The sequence below is a fragment of the Callithrix jacchus genome, chromosome 15 (genome assembly GCF_049354715.1).
Source record: "Callithrix jacchus isolate 240 chromosome 15, calJac240_pri, whole genome shotgun sequence".
Lineage (NCBI taxonomy): Eukaryota > Metazoa > Chordata > Mammalia > Primates > Cebidae > Callithrix > Callithrix jacchus.
Window position 1 is genome coordinate 99,403,809 of NC_133516.1, and position 22,098 is coordinate 99,425,906.

General features: G+C 38.5%; 1 protein-coding gene across 8 annotated transcripts in view; it reads left to right on the forward strand.

Annotated features, from left to right (window-relative positions):
• The window catches only part of HHLA2 (HHLA2 member of B7 family), an 87,409-nt gene that overhangs the window by 59,200 nt on the left and 6,111 nt on the right, over window positions 1-22,098 (forward strand). For all 8 annotated transcript variants that reach the window (XR_008476907.2, XM_078352278.1, XM_078352279.1 and 5 more), the window contains 5 exons: window positions 2,301-2,390; window positions 3,928-4,278; window positions 5,624-5,890; window positions 8,211-8,528; window positions 11,834-11,962. Coding sequence is in view for 7 of the 8 variants with exons in the window: in XM_078352278.1 (XP_078208404.1) it covers window positions 2,327-2,390; window positions 3,928-4,278; window positions 5,624-5,890; window positions 8,211-8,528; window positions 11,834-11,962 (1,129 nt within the window). In the remaining variant the exon portion in view is untranslated. The remainder of the gene's footprint in view (window positions 1-2,300; window positions 2,391-3,927; window positions 4,279-5,623; window positions 5,891-8,210; window positions 8,529-11,833; window positions 11,963-22,098) is intronic.

Below are 22,098 nucleotides of genomic sequence, written 5' to 3' on the forward strand. Positions count from 1 at the left end.
TATTTAGACAATTATTTCAAAAAATTAATGGAGCTAAGAAATAGGTAATCAAGAGTTAGGGAAGAATATTTTTTTCTCATGTTCCTAAGATGGGTGCTTGGAACATTTATGCTTGTAGAATAGGTTCAGAAGAGAGAGAAATCCTGATGGTGCACAGAAAGGAAATATGATTGCAGGGACAAATTTCTCGAATGCAGAAAGGTGTGAGATGTAGAGCACAGTGAAGGGTTTGGCCTTGGATAAGAGCAGAAGGAAAGGCAAGAAGAGTGCACCTGCATGTTAATAGGTTGGTTGAGGTAGCAACAGGAGGATGAGGGAGTAGCCATAATCAATCACAACAATTAATGAAGTAAGAGCATCAGCTGGACGGGAGACGGGAAAAGGGAATGTCAGTTTCACGAGAAGGTAGCAAATACTGGAGTCAACCTAGGTGGTGGGAGGATGAACCTCTAGTAAGACAATGGACAGGGAAGGTTTCAAAGTTACAGTAAACAAGGCGAATCTGAGTTCATGTTTGCTCGGAAAGGGACATTAATTAAATTTTAAGTTTTTTTTTAATGAGAGGCAAAAAGTATTATTACATGTTTACATATTTTCATAGAAGAAAAATGAGTTTAACAATTACTTGTAATCTCACTATTTGGAGACAATTACTGTGATATCCTTTATATATTACACATTCAAATACTTCCATAGGAAGAAATATAAAGGTCTTAATTTTGATAACGAATACTGTTTTAGAGCACTTTTGACTTCACCAAGTATCTTAGTTATTGCTCTAAGAGAAATAAAAACAATTAGAGTAATAATTTTGTCATATTGCAAACATATTTCTATTTTTGTTGCTTTTTTCATTTTTGTAGAGAGATGTCTGTAATAGGAAATGTACAGTTAGGTTAAAAGGCCTTCTTCCTAAGGTTGTGTTTTCAGTAACTTTCTTATAGTCTTTAAAATGTAAAAATGAAACTCTAAATTATTTATCTACCAGGCTTCATTTTGATAAGTTATGATTAAGAAATCTAATTTTACTTTTTTAAAAAATTTGTTATTTTAGATTCAGGAGACACACGTGCAGGCTTGTTACAGATCGACAATTGCATGATTAATTTCATTTTTTAGGATAGTTTTAAGTCATTCTTAAATCACATATCCCATAACAAATATAGAATATATTCTTGTAATAGTAGAGCTCCCAAATAATTTTTTTTTGGTGGGGGAGACAGAGTCTCACTGTCTTACCCAGGCTGGAGTGCAGTGGTGCAATCTCAGCTCTCTGCAGCCTCTGCCTCACTGGTTCAAGCAATTCTCCTGTCTTAGCCTCCTGAGTAGCTGAGACCATAGGCACACAACACCACACCCGGCTAATTTTTGTATTTTTAGTAAAGACGGGGTTTCACCATGTTGTCCAGGCTGGTCTCGAACTCCTGACCTCAAGCCATCTGCCTGCCTTGGTCTGCTAAAGCACTGGGCTTACAGGTGTGAGCAATCACATCTAGCCACAAATTATAACTTTAAAACTTTCTTTTAGAGATTTTAAAACCAAGTATATGCTATTCTTTAAACAACCTATTTGTTACACTGTAAATATTATCTTTAATCCTATCCTCTGGGAAATCAGTTATATTTTTTACTTGAAACAGTATTGTGTGTACACATTTTGCCATCTATATTTTCTTGCTTGTTGAGTTTTTTTTTTAAATACTCTGTTAACCATGAATTTAATGGCTTGCACTAGTATTGGATATGTAAAAATGTGTCATCAGGTCTTAGTTGTTCTTTATGTACGATTATAAATAACATCATAGTTAACACCACTGGCACCTAATATTGAATTGAAATTGGTTTTAGTATTTTCTGTCCTAAAAGCAATATGTCCATTTAGAAAGCTTTAAACACAACAAACTATTATCCAGAGAACCACAGTTGCACACATATGTACCAAATCTTTATTCATTCAAGAGCCATGTTTCAGTACTTCTTACATAGCAGGCACTGCTTCAGATATGAAACCTACTCTTCAGATTTAACATCCTCATCTATTTAGTCATGTGTCTTGTCAGTATCCTATGAGCAGAAATGTGTATGCTTTTAAAATATGAACCATGCTATTTAGACATTGTATTGTAATTTAATTTTTCTCCTGCAACCTATTAAGAAATTCCTTCCATGCCATCGAACCATCCTTTACAATACCATGTTTAATGGCTACAAAAGAATTACTCATGTGGATGTACTACTCTTTTCCAATTCCCTTTTGCATTTTAAACCCGTAACGTGTGCTCTTTACTTCTCTTTGGTAGCATGACTAATATGTCCTGCACAAGACATGAAGGCACAGAGTGTACTGCCTTTCTTCCTCATTCTCACATCATCTCTGAGTGGATTTCAAGGTAATTTCCTCTGAAATACAAGTGTTAGCTATTTGCATCATCAGATAGAAATATGAGCACACAATGCAAGGTGGCTGTTTCCTCCATAGCCATAGCATCGTGAACTATCCTAAATGATCAGTTAATCAGAAGCAAGGAACAGGTGGGAAGTCTCCATGAAGACTAAAAATTAGATATACTGTTTCTGTCCACTCTGGTTAAGACTCTTTCTAATCTATTATCTGCTACCAGAAATAAGTTCACTGGAAAGGCAAGTTTGATTGATTGATTTTTTTTTTAAGTGTGAGCTTGGTACTTACCACTTACTTGACAGAAGGCGTTATCAGCTTTGCTAGGTCCTATGACAGGCATTCTTAATTATCCAGTGAAACAGCAGAGGGTTTTAGCAGAGCAATTAGAGAGCTCCACAATCACTCTTTTCCTTTCCCATCTTTCCGTGTCTTTCTGTCATCATAATGCCACATCCCTCTAGCTCTCTGCAGAGAAACCAAGTCTCTCTGAGGAAGAGAGGTGGGACCTGGTATGTAGAAAGAATCCCATAGGGGAAGGCAGAGGATAAAGACTGTGACAGAGCCATTTGAGGACCCAGTTCTTCCATCTTGGGTGGCCTGGGCATGACCCAAAGGAGTTACTCCATTGTCTAAAAAATAAGGCCCTTTCCAGTCCTAATATCTTAGAATCCATAGAGAGGGACAAGATTTACTTAAAATATTTTGTAAATCAAAGAAGCTAGATGACTGCCTTCAATGATGGGAAGTATCCGGGTATATTTTCTTTGCCAAAATCCCTTATTTTGTTGATTTCATTTGCTTTTTGAAATCAACTTGTGAAGTTGACAGTGAAAACAAAACAAAATAAGTAAATCAAGAGAAGTGGGGATGGGGCTTCCACATTTATCTCCAGATATTCCTTACCTATATTTTGACCGATTCAGGACATCCTGATAGCAGTTTTGAAGCACATGAGTGATTCCATTTCCCTTTTGGACTTCTGCTCATGTCCTCCTTTATTTAGATCTAGTGCAAAGATATTCCTATCAGACTCCTGGACCCACCATTGTTTTCTACAGGCTCCAAAAATTTTCTTACCCAACCAAGCTGAGTTTATTCCATTCTTTTAGGGCCTGCCGGCTGTAGCTAGCTAGATAAACTAGTTTATTATTGCTATATTAGGAGTTAAATGTGAATGTGTTCTGGGAATGAAATCAAAAGGAGTCTTTTAACATACATGATTTCCAGGCCAGGACTGGAAGAGAGATGAGACTATTGACCAAGTGGGCAGCAAACCAATGTTTCTATGCCTTGGGCTGTTACCAATTCTCCCCCCAGTTACATTGAATAAAACAGATATTCAATTAAAATTAAAACTCAAACACAGAGTTTTAGGTTTGTTTCTAATAACCAGACAACAAGTGTTTTTGATGATGTGGTCCATTCAGGCAGCTAACCGAGGAAGGTTCTTCTAGGTAGTTCTGGAATAATCCTGAACAGGCACACATCACTAATTCTGTTCATAACTTCTCTGCTCTTGACTGTAGACACATTCCTTCTGGCTTTCTTCAGCAATATTTATGTGAATGAACAAACCGTCGTTGGAAGACTTGATGGAGATGTAATCCTCCCTTCCTCATTTGAGAGTGGATCTGAAGTGGTAATACACTGGAAGGATCAAGATAGCTACAACGTTCACAGTTACTTCAAAGGCAGTGACTATTTGGACAACCAAGATCCCAGATATGCAAACAGGACGTCCCTTTTCTATAATGAGATTCAAAATGGGAATGCATCTCTATTTTTCAGAAGATTAAGCCTTCTGGATGATGGAATTTATACCTGCTATGTAGGAACAAAACAAAGCATTACAAACAAAGTGGTGCTCAAGGTGGGAGGTAAGTGCACATGTGAAGTTTCAGGAAACATGGTGATGGCATCATTTCACGTTACTAGTGAGCGTCTTTTTCCTACCTTAATATGCCCTGAGCTTCCTTCCAAGTCAATACACAGAAATGTACTTGTTTCTAATGCACAGCGTCTCGTAGTATACTAATGTTATAAATGATACGACTGTTCCCCTGCTGGTGGATATTCAGGCATCTCCAGTGTTTTACATTACATGGTTGTGATGAACATGCTAGTTCTACTTCATCGTGGGAAATAACCTAAAGCAAAGTACCAGAAGATTTAAATACATTACGACACTAGCAGCCCACGAGTGTCCACTTTCCCCTTAGTCTTATCAGTACCAAGTATCTGCCGATATCATGACTGAAAAAATATTGAATTGTTGATTTAAATTGCATTTGTCTGTGTTATAAATGAGGTTAATTTTTACATTATATGCTTTCCTTCTCTGTCTTAACTATATATAATACTATACCTATATAACTATAACTCTAAGCCATTAATATAGCTAATATATACAGTTAATATCACTCAAACACAGCTTCAGGGTGGTTATACTATATAGTTAATACAACTATAATATATTAACTGTATTAATATATTAATTGTTTCTAATTCCCATTGTTATATTGAATCAAACAGGTATTCGATGAAAATTGAAGTTCATAGAGCTTCATGGTTTCTCATTACTAGATTACCAAGAGTTCCTGAATGATGTGCTCTGTTAATGGTCAGGCTGCTGATCATTAATGTGTATGTCATATAGTTAGAATGTAGTATAATATATACTACAATTTTACATATAGATATAGATATAGATATAGATATAGATATAGATATAGATATAGATATATACACACACATGCAGCATTTTCTAATGGATTGTTTTTCCCAGCGCTTGTTTCTTTTTCTTCTGTCCCTTTCAGCTGCTTCAGACCTTGATTCAGAAATTACAAAATTACGTGTAAACAAAGAGTCAAATAGGCGCTCTGAGTGAGTACTTGCGGAGTGCAGAATGCCGCGTGAACTCTACAGTCTTACACACCGTCATTTGGTTGCTCAATGATTCCAGCTATGTTTCTAGAGAATTGAGATTGCTAGTTGCCACATACTCATGCCTGCTCTTATTTTTTCTAGATAACTACACTGTATCTTTAGGCTCTACAGAGTTTTGGGCTTTTTTTTTTTCCTTTCAGTTACTGCCAAGTTTTGCTCATAAAACTTAGCTTTTCATTTCATGGGTATTAGAAAGTATTCTGCACAGATGGCCGTAAAGAAGCTAATGACGGTAATGACGGCAGTTCTTCATGTGCCCTTCTTTCTCCTGTGTAGTTTTCCTCACACCCGTGGCGAAGTATGAAAAGAAGAACACATATAGCTTCTTAATATGCAGCGTGTTATGTGTTCACCCTCGTCCAGTTATCACGTGGAAAATGGACAACACACCTATCCCTGAAAACAAGAGGGAAGAAACAGGGTCTTTGGGCCCTTTTTCTGTTAACAGCACACTGAATGTTACAGGATCAAATTCATCTTATGAATGTACAATCGAAAATTCACTGCTGAACCAAACATGGACAGGGCGCTGGACAATGAAAGGTAGGCGCCACATGACTTTCTGTGTAAAAGGGCTGTGTCGAGGTTGGGGGGAAATGGGGACTGATTTGCAAGGAAACAAAGGAAGATGAAAGAAAAGAAAGCAAATCCATCTGCAGCAGTTAGAAGGCTGAGACCGGAGTCCCGGGGCTGGTTCTTACTGGCTATATTACATTAAGCTGACATTCTTACTTTTGAACATTAGTACCTCATTGATAAAATAGAAGTAAGTCTTACCTTGCTACGTATTTGTGAGTTGAATGAAAACATTTATGAAATGTAAAGAAGTAAATCTATCCTTGAATATTAGTGCTTTTCTCAATGGCCCATCCTTCAAACAGGATTTTCTACCAGCATAGCTGTTTAAAAGCTCAAAGGGGAAAAAACACTTGTGTCTCAGCAGATCACAACCTCCGATCTTTCAATTAAACAAAATATTAATTACTATTATTGCTTCTGTTTAGTTTTCTTACATAGTTTTAGCCCATCAACCTCTGTCCACCACCTCTATCACAGCATGGTTGGTTTTTAGCACTCTTTCCTCTCATTTATTTGAACAGATACAAACTCTGATCAGTCTCTATATCCAAAACCTACTGTTTAATAAAAATTCACTCTCTATCTCCATATACAATTCCAAGAAAATTTGTTTTACATTTTATTTGTAGCAAAGCAAAAGTTTTCTGTCAATCTCCCTTATAGAGGGAAAATGGAGGCTATTTTTTTTTTCAGCCTTCCCTTTCTAGCATCTCATATTCTCAAAATGCTCAGCAAAAACATACTGAAATTGTTGGTGATTCACCACATTTACTGAGTCAGTGTTAAGGGCATGAGTACCCAATGTTCATTTTCCATCAGGCAGACAGCAATGGAAACATGGGAAAGAGTTGCAAATGTTAATATTATAAATATTTTCCTTGGAAAATCCTAATTTCTCATGTTCATTTAGAATTGAGTATCTTGAAGCATGAACAGTTCTTTAGGCTCAGTACTGTTTGGTCCCATTGAAAAGCTATTATGTGCCAAGTTTTGTTGCTCACAGACTGTGAACTTAAGAACATAGTCTCTACTGATTTCGGGATCCACAGCCTCTAGTACAAATATAAAAATTAGGAACATCGCTTACAGAAGGAGCGGTTAATTCTATTCTCAGTGGTCGGATATGAATGGGGTTGTTATAGAATATGTGTTTAAGAAAGTTGCATAAGGGCGGAATTTTAGAAGAGTAGCAGGACATTCCAGGAGAATGAGAATATTCCAGGTAAAAAGCATGGAAAAGTAAAATTGCCTGGATTTGTGGAATCAATGGATCAAGAGATGAACCTGGAGAGGGAGGGAAAAAACAGATGAAAGACCTTCTCCACCTTGGTAAGGAGGTTGTTGAGTCTTGGAGGTAGGATGGATCCAAAGAGAGGTCTGAAGCATCAGAGAGGCCCCGGATTTCCTTTTCAGAAGGGTTGCTTTGGCTTCAGTCTCCTGCAGGTAGACTGGAAGGCAGGCAAGTCTAGAGCCAGGGAGAATAATCCAGGATACTCCATAGAGGTCAGCCTACAGCACTACACAACAGGAAGGACAAGATGGAGCTGGGTCTGCAGGGGCAAGCTGAGAAAATCCAGCAGAGTCTCTCTTCTAAAAGAGCTCAGTCCAGTGGGGTTGCCTGCACACAGCTGGAAATATTCTTACAATCAGAAAAAGAGACTTTGTCTAGACAAAGAGTTTAAGAAGTAGTGAGGCCATAAAAGCTAGAGACCGCTAAAGCAGGCAGGGTAACAAAAGGAAGTGTTCTGGGGAGCAGCAACATTTGAGGGATCAACAGGAGAACATTGAGTTTAATAGGCTAGTAATTGGTAGAACATGCCTCGGGGCCTCATTCACACTTGTATGAATGCAGGTAGTGTTGGGCATCTTCTTCCAACAGAGCTTGTTTTCACTGCAATTAAAGACTTGCTTTGGATGGAAATGTGGCTGTAGATTGATCACCAGCAGTCACAGCCTCTCTGGTAATTTTGATATTTTTCAGTCCAAGCTTATTTCTGAGTGCTTACTGTCAGGTTCTGAGTTAAAACAAGTGCATCACCCCTCTAGCTGGCCCTGGCTTAGCCCTTCTTGAAGGTCTAAACTAACCTTGGTGGGAAACTTTAAAATAGGGATAGTAAAATTTGCTTTTTAAGAAACCACAGCACAAATATCTAATACTTTCCAAAGAGTTACTTCCAAAGACAGCAGTATCTGCACCTTTGTTCCCTGATTTCTAAGTGTAACTTAGAAAATTCTTTTGAAATGTGTATCGTCATTGATGTTTTCTTTTCTATTCTGTTGTTAGATGGCCTTCATAAAATGCAAAGTGAAAACGTTTCACTCTCGTGTCAACTTGTAAATGATTATTTTTCACCAAACCAAGACTTCAAAGTTACTTGGTCCAGAGTGGGAAGTGGGACTTTCTCTGTCCTGGCTTGCTATCTGAGCTCCTCACAGAATACAACTATCAATGAACCCCGATTCTCATGGAACAAAGAGCTGATAAACCAGGGTGACTTCTCCATGAATTTGATGCATCTTCATCTTTCAGACAGTGGGGAATATTTATGCAATATTTCTTCAGATGAATATACTTTACTCACCATCCACACAGTGCACGTAGGTAAGTTGTAAGTAGGTTTGGATAATGGGTTTTGGCTGTAGCATTGGAGGTTTGTGATTATCAAACAGAAAATTAGCTTGACTTTTCAAGAATATTTTACATTGATACCCTCTCAAATATGATTTACGGGGATATTTCTGGTCAGGATGTTGATTACTCTCCCTGCTTCAACTATACAAAAGTCCTGTTTTGAAAAAAAAAAAATACTCCCACAGATTTCCTTTTCAGGACTTTGGGGCTTCAGAAATGAGGAGGAAACATACATTTTGATGACTCTATGGGCTGAGCATCTTCCATTTCTGTTTACTGCTGTGCCTGATATGAACCTTAGACCTGGGGTTTGGGGAGTCAAGGCTAGAGACACATTAGGAAATTACAATAGGGGTCCTGAAGAATGCTGGGAAAACATGGCAGTGTCTGTGGACTGGGAAACAGTCACCACAGAATATTTGAGGTGCGCGCGCGCGCGCGCACACACACACACACACACACACACACACACACACACATATATCTATATATTCCTGGTTCAGTTCATTTTTACCTCTGTTGATAGTTCACTGCCAAAAATATTTCTAGTCGACTAACCATGAGTCATGGAATATATACTCATGAAGCTGACCTTCCAGGTGAGCTGGACAGTCCCACCCTTAAACTATCAGCTTCACATCATGGCAGACCATGGTAACTTTTTCTGTCCTTCAATAAAGATATTTGAACCAGTAGAACTCACGTTTTAGAAATATTTCTATCATTTCAATTAGGAGAAATAACATTTGAAGTTTTGGTGATTCTATGCAGTGAGATTTGGTGATAAGAGCACAGTGAGATTAGGTTATGTGATCTTCAACTACATAGAAGCTTCTGGACATTGAGTAATAACACTCCCTTTGTAGAGCTGCCACTTTGAGAGTAGAGAATGAAAAACTGGGACTGCATTTGAAGCTCCTATTTTTCTCCAAAAATAAAAGTGTCAGTTTTATGTAAAATACAGTTAAGCCTCCAATCTATTTTTAAAAATGTTGCCTCATGTTGGATTCATTTTGGAGTGTAAAAAAAAAAAAAAAAAGCAAGAAGAAGCGTCCTAAAGACCACATATGGCCCATCTTCCTACCCAGAGATCTAATTTTCAGTTCACAAAAAGTGAAACATCAGGACCATTCCATCTCTGACAAAAGAGAATTTTCAGAACCTCTCATTCTCAAGTAAACTTAGGCCAGGTGGGGCTGGGGGAGGGTGTGCTCATCCTTCCCTGCCACCTCAGCAGGGCAGGGAACAGGGCAAGACAGTCTTGGTACCTTAAATATCATCCTTTCAAGGAACTTGGATTCCTGTTCTGAATTGTGACTTTTCCATTTGCTGCCTTTCCCAGGAGGTGCCACAACAAGATAGCAGTACTTATGATTCCTTGAATCTAGATCTGCTCAATTAAGATTGCACTAAGCTGAATGGAATTAAATAATTCTTGCTAAGTTTTGATGCTGAATCAGTATGTGACCTTAGGCAAGTATCTTTACAGATGAGGGAACCTGAGGGTCATGAGTGCAGTGAGAAGTAGCTATACCTTGTAGGATTTCCTTTAGGAGGAAGAAATATGCATATGAAAACACTTTAGAAAGTTAATCTAACATTTCTACTTAATCTCTCATTTATATAGGAACGGTAGTCCCCCCTTTCCATGGGGTATATGTTTCAAGAGCCCCAGTGGATGCCTGAAACTATAGATAGTACCAAACCCTATATATGCATTTCCACATGGTACCAGGATTAATCTGTTCTTCCATGTTTGTGCCTCGGTGCCTCATTCACACTTCTATAAATGCAGGTTCTACTGGGCATCTTCTAGCAGAGCTTTTTTTCATTGCAATTAAATACTTGCTTCGGATGGAAATGTGGCTGTAGCTTCATCATCAGCAAACAGCCTCTCCAGTCATTTTTATGTTTTTCTGTCCAAGCTTATTTCTAAATTTGTGTAGCCATCCTCTCCTTGCAATCAATGGCCCGTTTCAAGGGATCTCTTGCTGAAGTCTTCATGGAAGCCCAAGGCTTTCCAGTGCAACATATTGTCAACCAGAACACATTTCTGTTCATGTGCTCCACCCTCAAATTGAATGCCATTTCCATCTTAAGTCAACACATACCACACACTGTGGCCATAAGTGTTGTAGTTTGAGATGTGAAAGCAAAACTAATGAATTTTCTTTTTTCTTTCTTCGCAGTTTTACAGATAGAAGATTCATTTTCATCATAGATCTAGCAACCCCAATATATGATATTTCTTAAGTCAAGCGCTTTAGCTGTTTCAGTTAAGGGAAGCTCTTTATGGCTTCTTTTTGGTATATCTAAATTGCCATCACCACTTCTCTTGGGCTTTGAGACCATTCTTAAAGAAAATAAGGGTTACTTGAACACAGGTATTGTTACGCCGTGACAGTCAATCTGATAACTGAGATGGCCACTGAGGACTCACGGCAGTAGTGTGCACAACATGGATATGCTGGACAAAAGGTGCAGTCACGTCCCAGGTGGGATGGAGTGGCACAACGCATTTCATCATGTTACACAGAATGGCACACAGTGTAAAACGTACGGGTTGTCTATTCCTGGAAGTTTCCATTTGGTTATGTCTGCACTACAGTTGACCATGGGTAACTGAAACCTCAGAAAGTGAAACCATGTTGCTAATGGGGACTCCTGTATAGAATTTCTGAATAATACAAATATGTGAAGAGATTAATATTTTATTAGTTGTAAAACACTATAATATGTTCATAGAAAATGACATTTGTTATATAAACAGAGCTATTCATTTTAAAGGATAGCCACAAACATTTTCCCCCTGAATTGGCCTCTGTGCTCAAATGCTTGCTGCCCATATTTTAGTAGAACATAGATCACAAGGTTAGCAGGTTCTGACTTTGGTAACCCAGGGTCTCTGGAGTCCCCACTTCCATTAATTGTTGAATAATAATAATTTCAACAATTCTAGTCCTGACTGAGATGCTAGAGAAAGTTTAGGCTCCTATAGTTATTTCTGAGGAGCTCCAGGTCCTCCTTTGCTGTAGTTTGTTACCCAAAATCAACCACAGTCTGAAATTTTTAAAAAGAAAATTCCAGAAATAAGTTTATCCAAAAGGACCTTTTTATTGTGCAAAATGTTTTCATATGAATTCAGCCTCCTACCTGTAATGCAGAAACAACTCGTTTTAAAAATAGTAAACATACTCCACTCTCACCCACCCACACATTTCTTATTTGGTAATTTTTCTTCCAGTTCACAGACTTTGTTTCTCTGTTTTATTTAGAATCAAGCCAAGAAACAGCTTCCTGTGACAAAGGTTTACAGATTTTGGTGTCCTGTCTGATTTCGGCAGTTCCCGTAGCTCTTCTGATTTTGGCAGCTCTTCGGATTTATCTGGTACAACTTTGCAGAGGTAAGATCTCAGGAAGAATTGGAGCTCTGCCCAGGTGTCCTGTATCATGTGTCCTAAAGATAACATGGAAATACATGCTCGAACGGCTGCTGGGCATGAAAATTGATCTGAATTCACAAAAGTCATCCAAAATCTTTTAAAATGCTTCTGCATTTCCACCTAACCATTCTACTTCTAGGAATTTATCTTGCGTTACCTGAGCAGAGGTCAATCAAACTGTATACATGCATACTTATTGCAGCACACTGCCATTGGTTTTAGATTTCTTACTATTGTCAATAAATAATTTGGAAATTATTTTATTAATTTTAGTAAACTAAAAATTTTTTTTAGTAATAAATAAAATTTTTATTATTTTTTAGTAAACTAAAAAATTATTTTATTAATTTTTTAGTTCTTAAGGGTCATTTCATTTTAATTGTTGCTCAATTAAATTTTTTCTAAATTTTATGCAAGAAACCTTACTGTTTATAGTAATTTAAAATATCTTAAGATGCCATGGTCATGGGAAGTATGTTTAGGGAGTACTTTCCTAAAGCACTTTGCTTTTACTTATAAAATTTTGAGCTAGAGAGCATCTGGGCAAAACTTAGATCTAATAGATCTCCATATTTTACAAGTCAGAAAACAGGAATCCAGGAAGTTAGCTCAAGTACTAAGGAAGTACGTGAAATAGATTTAGGTGGATTGTCTACGATCACTGAGCCAGCTTGTGGCCGAGGCAGGTCCAGGCCCCCAGAAGTTCTTCCTTATTCCATTATCCCCCTGAGAAGGCTTTGGGTGTCCTGGGAGCTTGAGATAGATCCTATGTCCCTTTTATATGTTCTTCTGGTTGATATTTGCTTATTGCCCCTGCCGAAGTTAGGAAATTTGGGTTATAGCAGAAAGCATTCTTGAAAATAAAGTTTTATTTATTTATTTATTTAATTTGTAAAAAAAAAAAAAAAATTATTTAACTTTAGGTGCATATTATATCTGGCATTTCTCCCTGTATTATCCCTCCCCACCCTTTCCTCCCTCCCCACCCCCTGCTGTCTCTCCCCTACCCCCTCCAACTGCCTCCAGTGTGATGCTCCTCTCCCTGAGGCCACGTGTTCTCGTTGTTCAACACCCACCTATGAGTGAGAACATGACGTGTTTGGCTTTCTGTTCTTGTGTCATTTTGCTGAGAATGGTGGTTTCCAGATTCATCCAACTCCCTACAAAAGACACAAACTCATCATTTTTGATGGCTGCATAGTATTCCATGGTGTATATGTACCACATTTTCTTTGTCCAGTCTATCATCGATGGGCATTTGTGTTGGTTCCAGGTCTTTGCTATTGTAAACAGTGCTGCAATGAACATACGTGTGCATGTGTCCTTATAGTAGAATGATTTATAGTCCTTTGGATATATACCCAGTAATGGGATTGCTGGGTCAAATGGAATTTCCATTTCTAAATCCTTGAGGAATCGCCACACTGTCTTCCACAATGGTTGAACTAATTTACACTCCCACCAACAGTGTAAAAGTGTTCCTATTTCTCCACATCCTCTCCAGCATCTGTTGTCTCCAGATTTTTCAATGATCGCCATTCTAACTGGCGTGAGATGGTATCTCAATGAGGTTTTGATTTGCATTTCTCTAATGACCAGTGATGTTGAGCATTTTTTCATATGTTTGTTGGCCTATATATGTCTTCTTTTAAAAGTATCTGTTCATATCCTTTGCCCACTTTTGAATGGACTTGTTTGTTTTTTTCTTGTAAATCTGTTTTAGTTCTTTGTAGATTCTGGTTATTAGCCCTTTGTCAGATGGGTAGACTGCAAAATTTTTTCCCATTCTGTTGGTTGCTGATTCTCTCTAATGATGGTTTCTTTCACTGTACAGAACCTCTGAATTTTAGTTAGATCCCATTTGTCTATCTTGGCTTTTATTGCCATTGCTTTTGGTGTTTTGGACATGAAATCCTTGCCTATACCTATGTCCTGGATGGTTTTGCCTATATTTTCTTCTAGTGTTTTTATGGTGTTTGGTTTTATGTTTAAATCTTTAATCCATCTGGAGTTAATTTTAGTGTAAGGTGATAGGTAGGGGTCCAGTTTCTGCTTTCTGCACATTGTTAGCCAGTTTTCTCAACACCATTTATTAAACATGGAGTCCTTTCCCCATTGATTGTTTTTGCTGGGTTTGTCAAAGATCAGATGGTTGTAGATGTGTGGGTGTTTCTTCTGGGGCCTCTGTTCTGTTCCATTTGTCTATGTCTCTGTTTTGGTACCAGTACCATGCTGTTTTGATTACTGTAGCCTTGTAGTATAGTTTGAAGTCCAGCAGTGTGATGCCTTCAGCTTTGTTCTTTTTGCTTAGGATTGTCTTGGCTATGCAGGCTCTCTTGTGATTCCATATGAAGTTTAAAGTGATTTTTTCCAGTTCTGTGAAGAAGGTCATTGGTAGCTTGATGGGGATAGCATTGAATCTATAGATTACTTTGGACAATATGGCCATTTTCATGATAATATTCTTCCTAACCATGAGCCTGGAATGGTTTTCCATCTGTTTGTGTCCTCTCTTATTTCATTGAGCAGTGGTTTGTAGTTCTCCTTGAAGACGTCCTTCACATCCTTTGCTAGTTGCATTCCTAGGTATTTTATTCTCTTTGTAGCAATTGTGAATGGTAGTTCGCTCTTGATTTGGCTGTCTGTCTGTCTGTTATTGGTGTATAGGAATGCTTGTAATTTCTGCACATTGATTTTGTATTCTGAGACTTTGCTGAAGTGGCTTATCAATTTGAGAAGATTTTGGGCTGAGACGAGGGGTCTTCCAGATATACAATCATGTCATCTGCAAATAGAGACAGTTTGACTTCCTCCTTTCCTAATTGAATACCCTTTATTTCTTTTTCTTGCCTGATTGCTCTAGCTAGAAATTCTAATACTATATTGAATAGGAGTGGTGAGAAAGGGCATCCTTGTCTAGTGCCAGATTTCAAAGGGATTGCTTCCAGTTTTTGCCCATTCAGTATAATATTGGCTGTAGGTTTGTCATATATAGCTTTTATCATTTTATGTTATGTTCTATCAATACCTAGTTTATTGAGAGTTTTTAGCATGAAGACTGTTGAATTTTATCAAAGGCCTTTCCTGTATCTATTGAGATAATCGTGGTTTTTGTCTTTGGTTCAGTTCATGTGATGGATTACATTTATGGATTGCCTATGTTGAACCAGCCTTGCATCCCCAGGGTAAAGCTTACGTGATCATGATGGATAAGCTTTCCGATATTCTGTAGCAATCTGTTTGCCAGTATTTTATTGAAGATTTTTGCATCTATGTTCATCATGGATATTGGCCTGAAGTTTTCTTTTTTAGTTGAGTCTCTGTCTGGTTTTGGTATCAGGATGATGCTGGTCTCATAAAATGAGTTAGGGAGGATTCCCTCCTTTTGTATTGTTTGGTGCATTTTCAGAAGGAATGGAACCAGCTCCTCTTTGTACGACTGGTAGAATTCGGCTGTGAACGGGTCTGGACCTGGACTTTTTTTGGTTGGTAGGCTATTGATTGCTGACTCTACTTCAGCTCTTGTTATTGGACTATTCAGGGTTTCAACTTCCTCCTGGTTTAGTCTTGGTAGAGTACAGGTGTCTAGGAATTTATCCATTTCTTCCTGGTTTACTGGTTTATGTGCATAGAGCTGTTTGTAGTAATCTCTGATGGTAGTTTGTATTTCTGTGGGATCAGTGGTGATACCCCCTTTATCGTTTTTTTATTGCATCTATTTGATTCTTCTCCCTTTTTTATTAATCTGGCTAATGGTCTATTTTGTTGATCTTTTCAAAAAACCAGCTCCTGGATTTATTGATTTTTGGAAGGGTTTTCTGTGTGTCTATCTCCTGCAATTCTGCTCTGATTTTGGTTATTTCTTGTCTTCTGCTAGCTTTTGAAGTTTTTTTTTTTAAATCTTCCTCCTCTAGCTCTTTCAATTTTGATGATAGGGTGTCAATTTGAGATCTTTTTTTGTTTCTCTTGTGGGCATTTATTGCTATAAATTTCCCTCTCGACACTGCTTTAAAGGTGTCCCAGAGATTCTGGTAAGTTGTGTCTTCATTCTGATTGGTTTCGAAGAACATCTTTATTTCTGCCTTCATTTCGTTGTTTATCCAGTTGACACTCAGAAGCAAGTTGTTCAGTTTCCAAGTCGTTGTGCGGGTTTGAGTGTATTTCTTAATACTGAGTTTAGTCTTATTGTGCTGTGGTCTGATAGGCTGTTATGATTTCCACTCTTTTGCATTTGCTGAGGAGTGATTTGCTTCCAATGATGTGGTCGATTTTAGAGTAAGTGCAATGTGTTGCTGAGAAAAAATGTATATTCTGTGGCTTTGGGGTGGAGCGTTCTGTATATATCTGTTAGATCCACTTGGTCCACGTATGCATTCAAGTCCTGGATATCCTTGTTAATTTTCTGTCTCATTGATCTAATACTGATAGTGGAGTGTTGACGTCTCCCACTGTTATTGTGCGGGAATCTAAATCTCATTTTAGGTCTTTTAAGAACTTGCTTTATTTATCTGGGTGCTCCTGTGTTGGGTGCATATGTATTTAGGATGGTTAGCTCTTCTGGTTGGAATGATCCTTTTACCATTATGTAATGCCCTTCTTTATCTCTTTTGATCTTTGTTTGAAGTCCATTTTATCAGAGACTAGGATTGCAACCCCTGCTTTTTTTTGTTGTTGTTCTCCATTTGCTTGGTAAATCTTCTTCCATCCCTTTATGTTGAGTCTATGTGTATCTTTGTATGTGAGATGGGTTTTCTGAATACATCACACCAATGGGTTTTGACTTTTTATCCAGTTTGCCAGTCTGTGTCTTTTGATTGGGGCATTTAGGCTGTTTACATTCAATGTTTCTATTGTTGTGTGAATTTGATCCTGACATTTTGTTGTGGACTGGTTTTCTTTCCCATTAGTTCACTGATTTTCTTCATTGCATTTTTGGTCTCTGCCCACTAGTTTGCTTTTGCAGTGACTGGTACTTGTTTCTTTCCATGCTTAGTGTTTCTTTCAGGAGCTCTTGCAGGGCAGTTCTGGTGGTGACAAAATATCTCAATAATTGCTGGTTCTTAAGGATTTAATTTCTCCTTCACTTATGAAGCTTAGTTTGGCTGGATATGAGATTCTGGGTTGAAAGTTCTTTTCTTTAAGGATGTTGAATATTGACCCCCACTCTCTTCTGGCTTGTAGAGTTTCTGCAGAGAGATCTGCTGTGAATCTGATTGGCTTCCCTTTGTGGGTGACCTTACCTTTCTCTCTGGCTGTCTTTAGCATTTTTTCCTTCATTTCGACCCTGATGAATCTGACCATTATGTGCCTTAGAGTTGCTCTTCTTGAGGAATATCTTTGTGCAGTTCTCTGTATTTCTTGAATTTGAAATTTGAACTGCCTTGCTAGGCTTGGGAAGTTCTCCTGGATAATATCCTGGAGCGTGTTTTCCAGTTTGGATTCATTCTCCCTATCATATTCAGGTACGCCAATCAAGCGCAGGTTAGGTCTTTCCACATAATCCCATATTTCTTGGAGGTTTGTTTATTTCTTTTCACTCTTTTTTCTCTTGTTTTGCCTTCTCTTTTTATTTCACTGAGTTGATCTTCAATCTCTGATATCCTTTCTTCTGCTCGATCGATTTGGCTATTAAAACTTGTGTTTGCTTCATGTAATTCTCGTGCTGTGTTTTTCAACTCCATCAAGTCATTTATGTTCTTTTCTAAGCTGGTTATTCTAGTTAGCACTTTGACTAGCCTTTTTTTCAAGGTTTTTGGTTTCTTTGCATTGAGTTAAAACGAGTTTCTTTAGCTCAGAAAAGTTTCTTATTACCCACCTTCTGAAGCCTGTTTCTGTCAATTCCCTGCACTCCTTCTCAGTCATGATGTGATCCTGTGTTTTTGAGGAGTTGTGTTCCCTTGAATGAGAAGAGGTGTTCTGGTCTTTGATGGTTTCATCTTTTTCGTGCTGGTTTTTCCCCATCTTTGTGGGTTTACCTGGCTGTGTTATCAGGGAACTCCTCGATGACATCGCTTATCTGCCTGTGGAGGTGCTACTGGGTTTCTAGGGACTCTTCCAGGTTACTAGGGAAGTTTCCTGTCTATTTTGTTTATGCTGGGAGATTAGGCCCGCCTCTTCTGCTGGCCTGTAGGCACTGCAGGGTTGTCACGAATGCCGTCCCATTGCTATGTAGGCTTCCTGTGTTTTTTGTTAAAACATGTAGCCCAGTACCACCAGTCTAATGGTGGGTTGTGCCCTTCCTCCACTGGGCTGGATCATTCAGGGTTCAGCTCAGACTGTATCACTGGCTGCAAAACCCACTAGAGTCAGAGCTTCAGCCCTCTGGGGTTTGTGGGGGAGGGTAGGGACCAGCCCAGCCTCACCTGGCCATCTCCCCCTTTCAGCTTCCTCTCTCTCCAGTTATGGGGTAGGGGCCCACCCAGCTGCTTCTGCTTACAGCTTCCTCTCTCTCCGGGTAGGGGAAGGGGGCAATAGCTCCATCCACAGGTTCTCCAGGCCGCTTTTTGGGCTTATGCATCTGTTTATGTCTGTGCCAATCCAGGACACCTTCCTGAATTATCCTTCAACTCCACACCTGTAATTTCCAGTGCTTGACTGGCAAAGATCCCCTGTTCTGTGTATTGCTGAGGCTTTGGGGGAAGCGCTGTATCTGGACCGGAGTGCCAGAGGGGGAGCCTCAGACTCGCTGGTCAGATGCACTTTCTGGGTGAAGTCGCACCCCTCCCCACCTCAGTCTGCCCTGAGTGGGCTTTGCTCAATGTTGGACCAGACCTGTTGAAATGCACCTGGTACCTTGGTTGCAGCTAGGAGATCTCTGGATTTCTGTATCTCTTTCACTGGGTGTTGTGCGCTGGAGTTGTATCTATTTGGCCATCTTGGATAGACTCCAAAAATAAAGTTTTAAGGGCAATGGAGAGCAAGCATTTCACCAGTTCTAGCCCTGCGATCATTTGTACTAATAGGCGGGCTAGTTCCTGACTCTGGGCTGGCCAGAAGTAGGAAGAAACCACAGGCAGTCTAGCTTGTCCCCCAAGTTTAACCGTTGACCTAATATACTGATCCTCGTGATTGGATTAGGTTCAAATTATGGGGGAGGTGGTGCTATATCCTGCCCAAGAATGGTAGTTTAGTTTCTGTAGTGGAAGTCTGCCTAAGTCAGTTCTCAACTGAAGACACATGGCGCATTCAAAACTGCATTAAAGAAATTAGGAGACAGTATATTCATGGCTGGGAACACGTGATTCACTAGCAAACTTAAACTTGGAGGGACAAGGACAGACAGCAGTTCCCAAAATTTGGAAGGAGAGAGTCGCATAAAATTAGTTGCCCTGTAAGGAGAATGACTTGCTTTTTTTTTTTTTTTTTTTTAATTTTAAGTTCTGGGATACATGTGCTGAATATGAAGCTTTGTTTCACAGATATACATGTGCCCTGGTGGTTTACTGCACTATCAACCTGTCATCTGTGTTTTAAACCCACATGCATTAGGTATTTGTCCTAATGCTCTCCCTCCCCTTTACCCTCACCCCTGAAAATCCCCAGTATATGATATTCCCCTCCCTGTGTCCATGTGTTCTCATTGTTCAACTCTCACTTATGAGTGAGAACATGCAGTGTTTGGTTTTCTGTTCCTGTGTTAGTTTGCTGAGAATGATGATTTCCAGCTTCATCCATGTCTCCATGTCCCTGCAAAGGACATGAACTCATTCTTTTTTTATGGCTGCATAGTATTCTGTTGTGTATATATTTCTTTATCCAGTATATTATTGATGGGCATTTGGGTTGGTTCCAAGTATTTGCTATTGTGAATAGTGCTGCAATAAATGTGCATGTGTCTTTATAGTAGAATTCATAATCCTTTGGGTATATACCCAGTAATGGCATTGCTGGGTCAAATGATATTTCTGGTTCTAGATCCTTAAGGAATCACCATACTGTCTTCCACAATGGTTGAACTAATTTACATTCCCACCAACAGTGTAAATACATTCCTAGTTCTCCATAGCCTCACCAATATCTATTGTTTCTTGACTTTTTAATGATTGCCATTCTAACTGGCATAAGATGGTATCTGTCTCACTGTGGTTTTGATTTGTATTTCTCTAATGACCAGTGATAATGAGCTTCTTTTCATGTGTTTGTTGGGCACATAAATGTCTTCTTTTGACAAGTGTCTGTTCATATACTTCACCCACTTTTTGATGTTTTTTTTCCTTGAAAATTATTTAAAGTTCATTGTAAATTCTGGATATTAGACCTTCGTCAGATGGATAGATTGCAAAAATTTTCTCCCATTCTGTAGGTTGCCTGTTGATTCTAATGATAGTTTCTTTTGCTGAGCAGAAGCTCTTTAGTTTAATTAGATCCCATTTGTCAATTTTGTTTTTTGTTGCAATTGCTTTCGGTGTTTTAGTCATGAAGTTTTTGCCCATGCCTATATCCTGAAATGATATTGCATGGGTTTTCTTCTAGGGTTTTTATGGTTTTAGGTTTAAGTCTTTAATTTGAGTTAATTTTTGTATAAGGAGTAACAATGGGGTCTACTTTCTGTTTTCTGCACATGGCTAGCCAATTGTCCCAAGATAATTTATTAAACAGTGAATCCTTTCCCCATTGCTTGTTTTTGTTACATTTGTTGAAGATCAAATGGTTGCAGATGTGTGGTATTTCTGAGGTCTCCATTCTGACCATTGATCTATGTGTCTGCTTTGGTTATTGTAGCCTTGTAGTATAGTCTTAAGTCAGGCAGCATGATGCCTCCAACTTTGTTCCTTTTGCTTAGGACTTTCTTGGCTATATGGGCTCTTTTTTGGTTCCATATGAAATTTTAAGTAGTTTGTTTTAATTCTGTGAAAAAAGTCAATGGTAGCTTGATGGGAATAGCATTGAATCTATAAATTACTTTGGGCAATATGGCCATTTTCATGATACTGATTCTTCCTATCCATAAGTATGAAATGTTTTTATGTTTGGTTGTGTCCTCATTTCCTTGAGAGTGGTTTGTAGTTCTACTTGAAGATGTCCTTCATGTCCCTTGTAAGTTGCATTCCTAGGTATTTTATTTTCTTTGTAGCAATTGTGAATGTGAGTTCACTCATGATTTGGCTCTGTGCTTGTTGGTTACTGGTGTATAGGAATGCTTGTGATTTTTGCACATTGATTTTGAATCCTGAGACTTTGCTGAAGTTGCTTATCAGCTTAAGGAGATTTTAGGCTGAGATGATGGAGTTTTCTAAATATACAATCATGTCATCTTCAAACAGAGACAATTTGACTTCCTCTGTTCCTATTTGAATACTCTTTATTTCTTTTTCTTGCCCGATTGCCCTGGCCAGAACTTCTAATACTATGTTTAACTATGATGAGAGAGGCTATGCTTCTCTTGTGCTGGTTTTTAAAGGGAATAATTCAAGCCTTTGCCTATTCAATATGATATTGGCTATGGGTTTGTCATAAATTGCTCTTTTTATTTTGAGACATATTCCATCAATACCTATTTTATTGAGAGTTTTTAGCATGAAGTGGTATTGAATTTTATTAAAGGTCTTTTCTGTATCTATTGAGATAATCAAGTGTTTTTTTGTCATTGATTCTGTTTATGTGATGGGTTACATTTATTGGTTAGTGTATGTTGAACCAGCCTCACATCCCAGGGATGAAGTTGACTTGATCATGGTGGATGAGCTTTTTGATGTGCTGCTGGATTCAGTTTGCTAGTATTTTATTGAGAATTTTCACATTGATGTTCATCAGGGATATTGGCCTGATTTTCTTTTGTATGTTGTGTCTCTGCCAGGTTTTGGAATCAGCACGATGCTGGCTGCATAAAATGAGTTAGGGAGGAGTCCCTCTTTTTCTATTGTTTGGAATATTTTCAGAAGGAATGGTACCAGCTTCTCTTTGTACCTCTGGTAGAATTCAGCTGTGAATCTGTTTGGTCCTGGGCTTTTATTGGTTGGTAGGCCATTAATTATTGCCTCAATTTCAGACTTGTTATGGGTCTATTCAGGGATTTGACTTCTTCCTGGTTTAGTCTTGGGAGGGTGTCTAGGAATTTATCCACTTTTTTCTAGGTTTTCTAGTTTATTTGCTTAGAG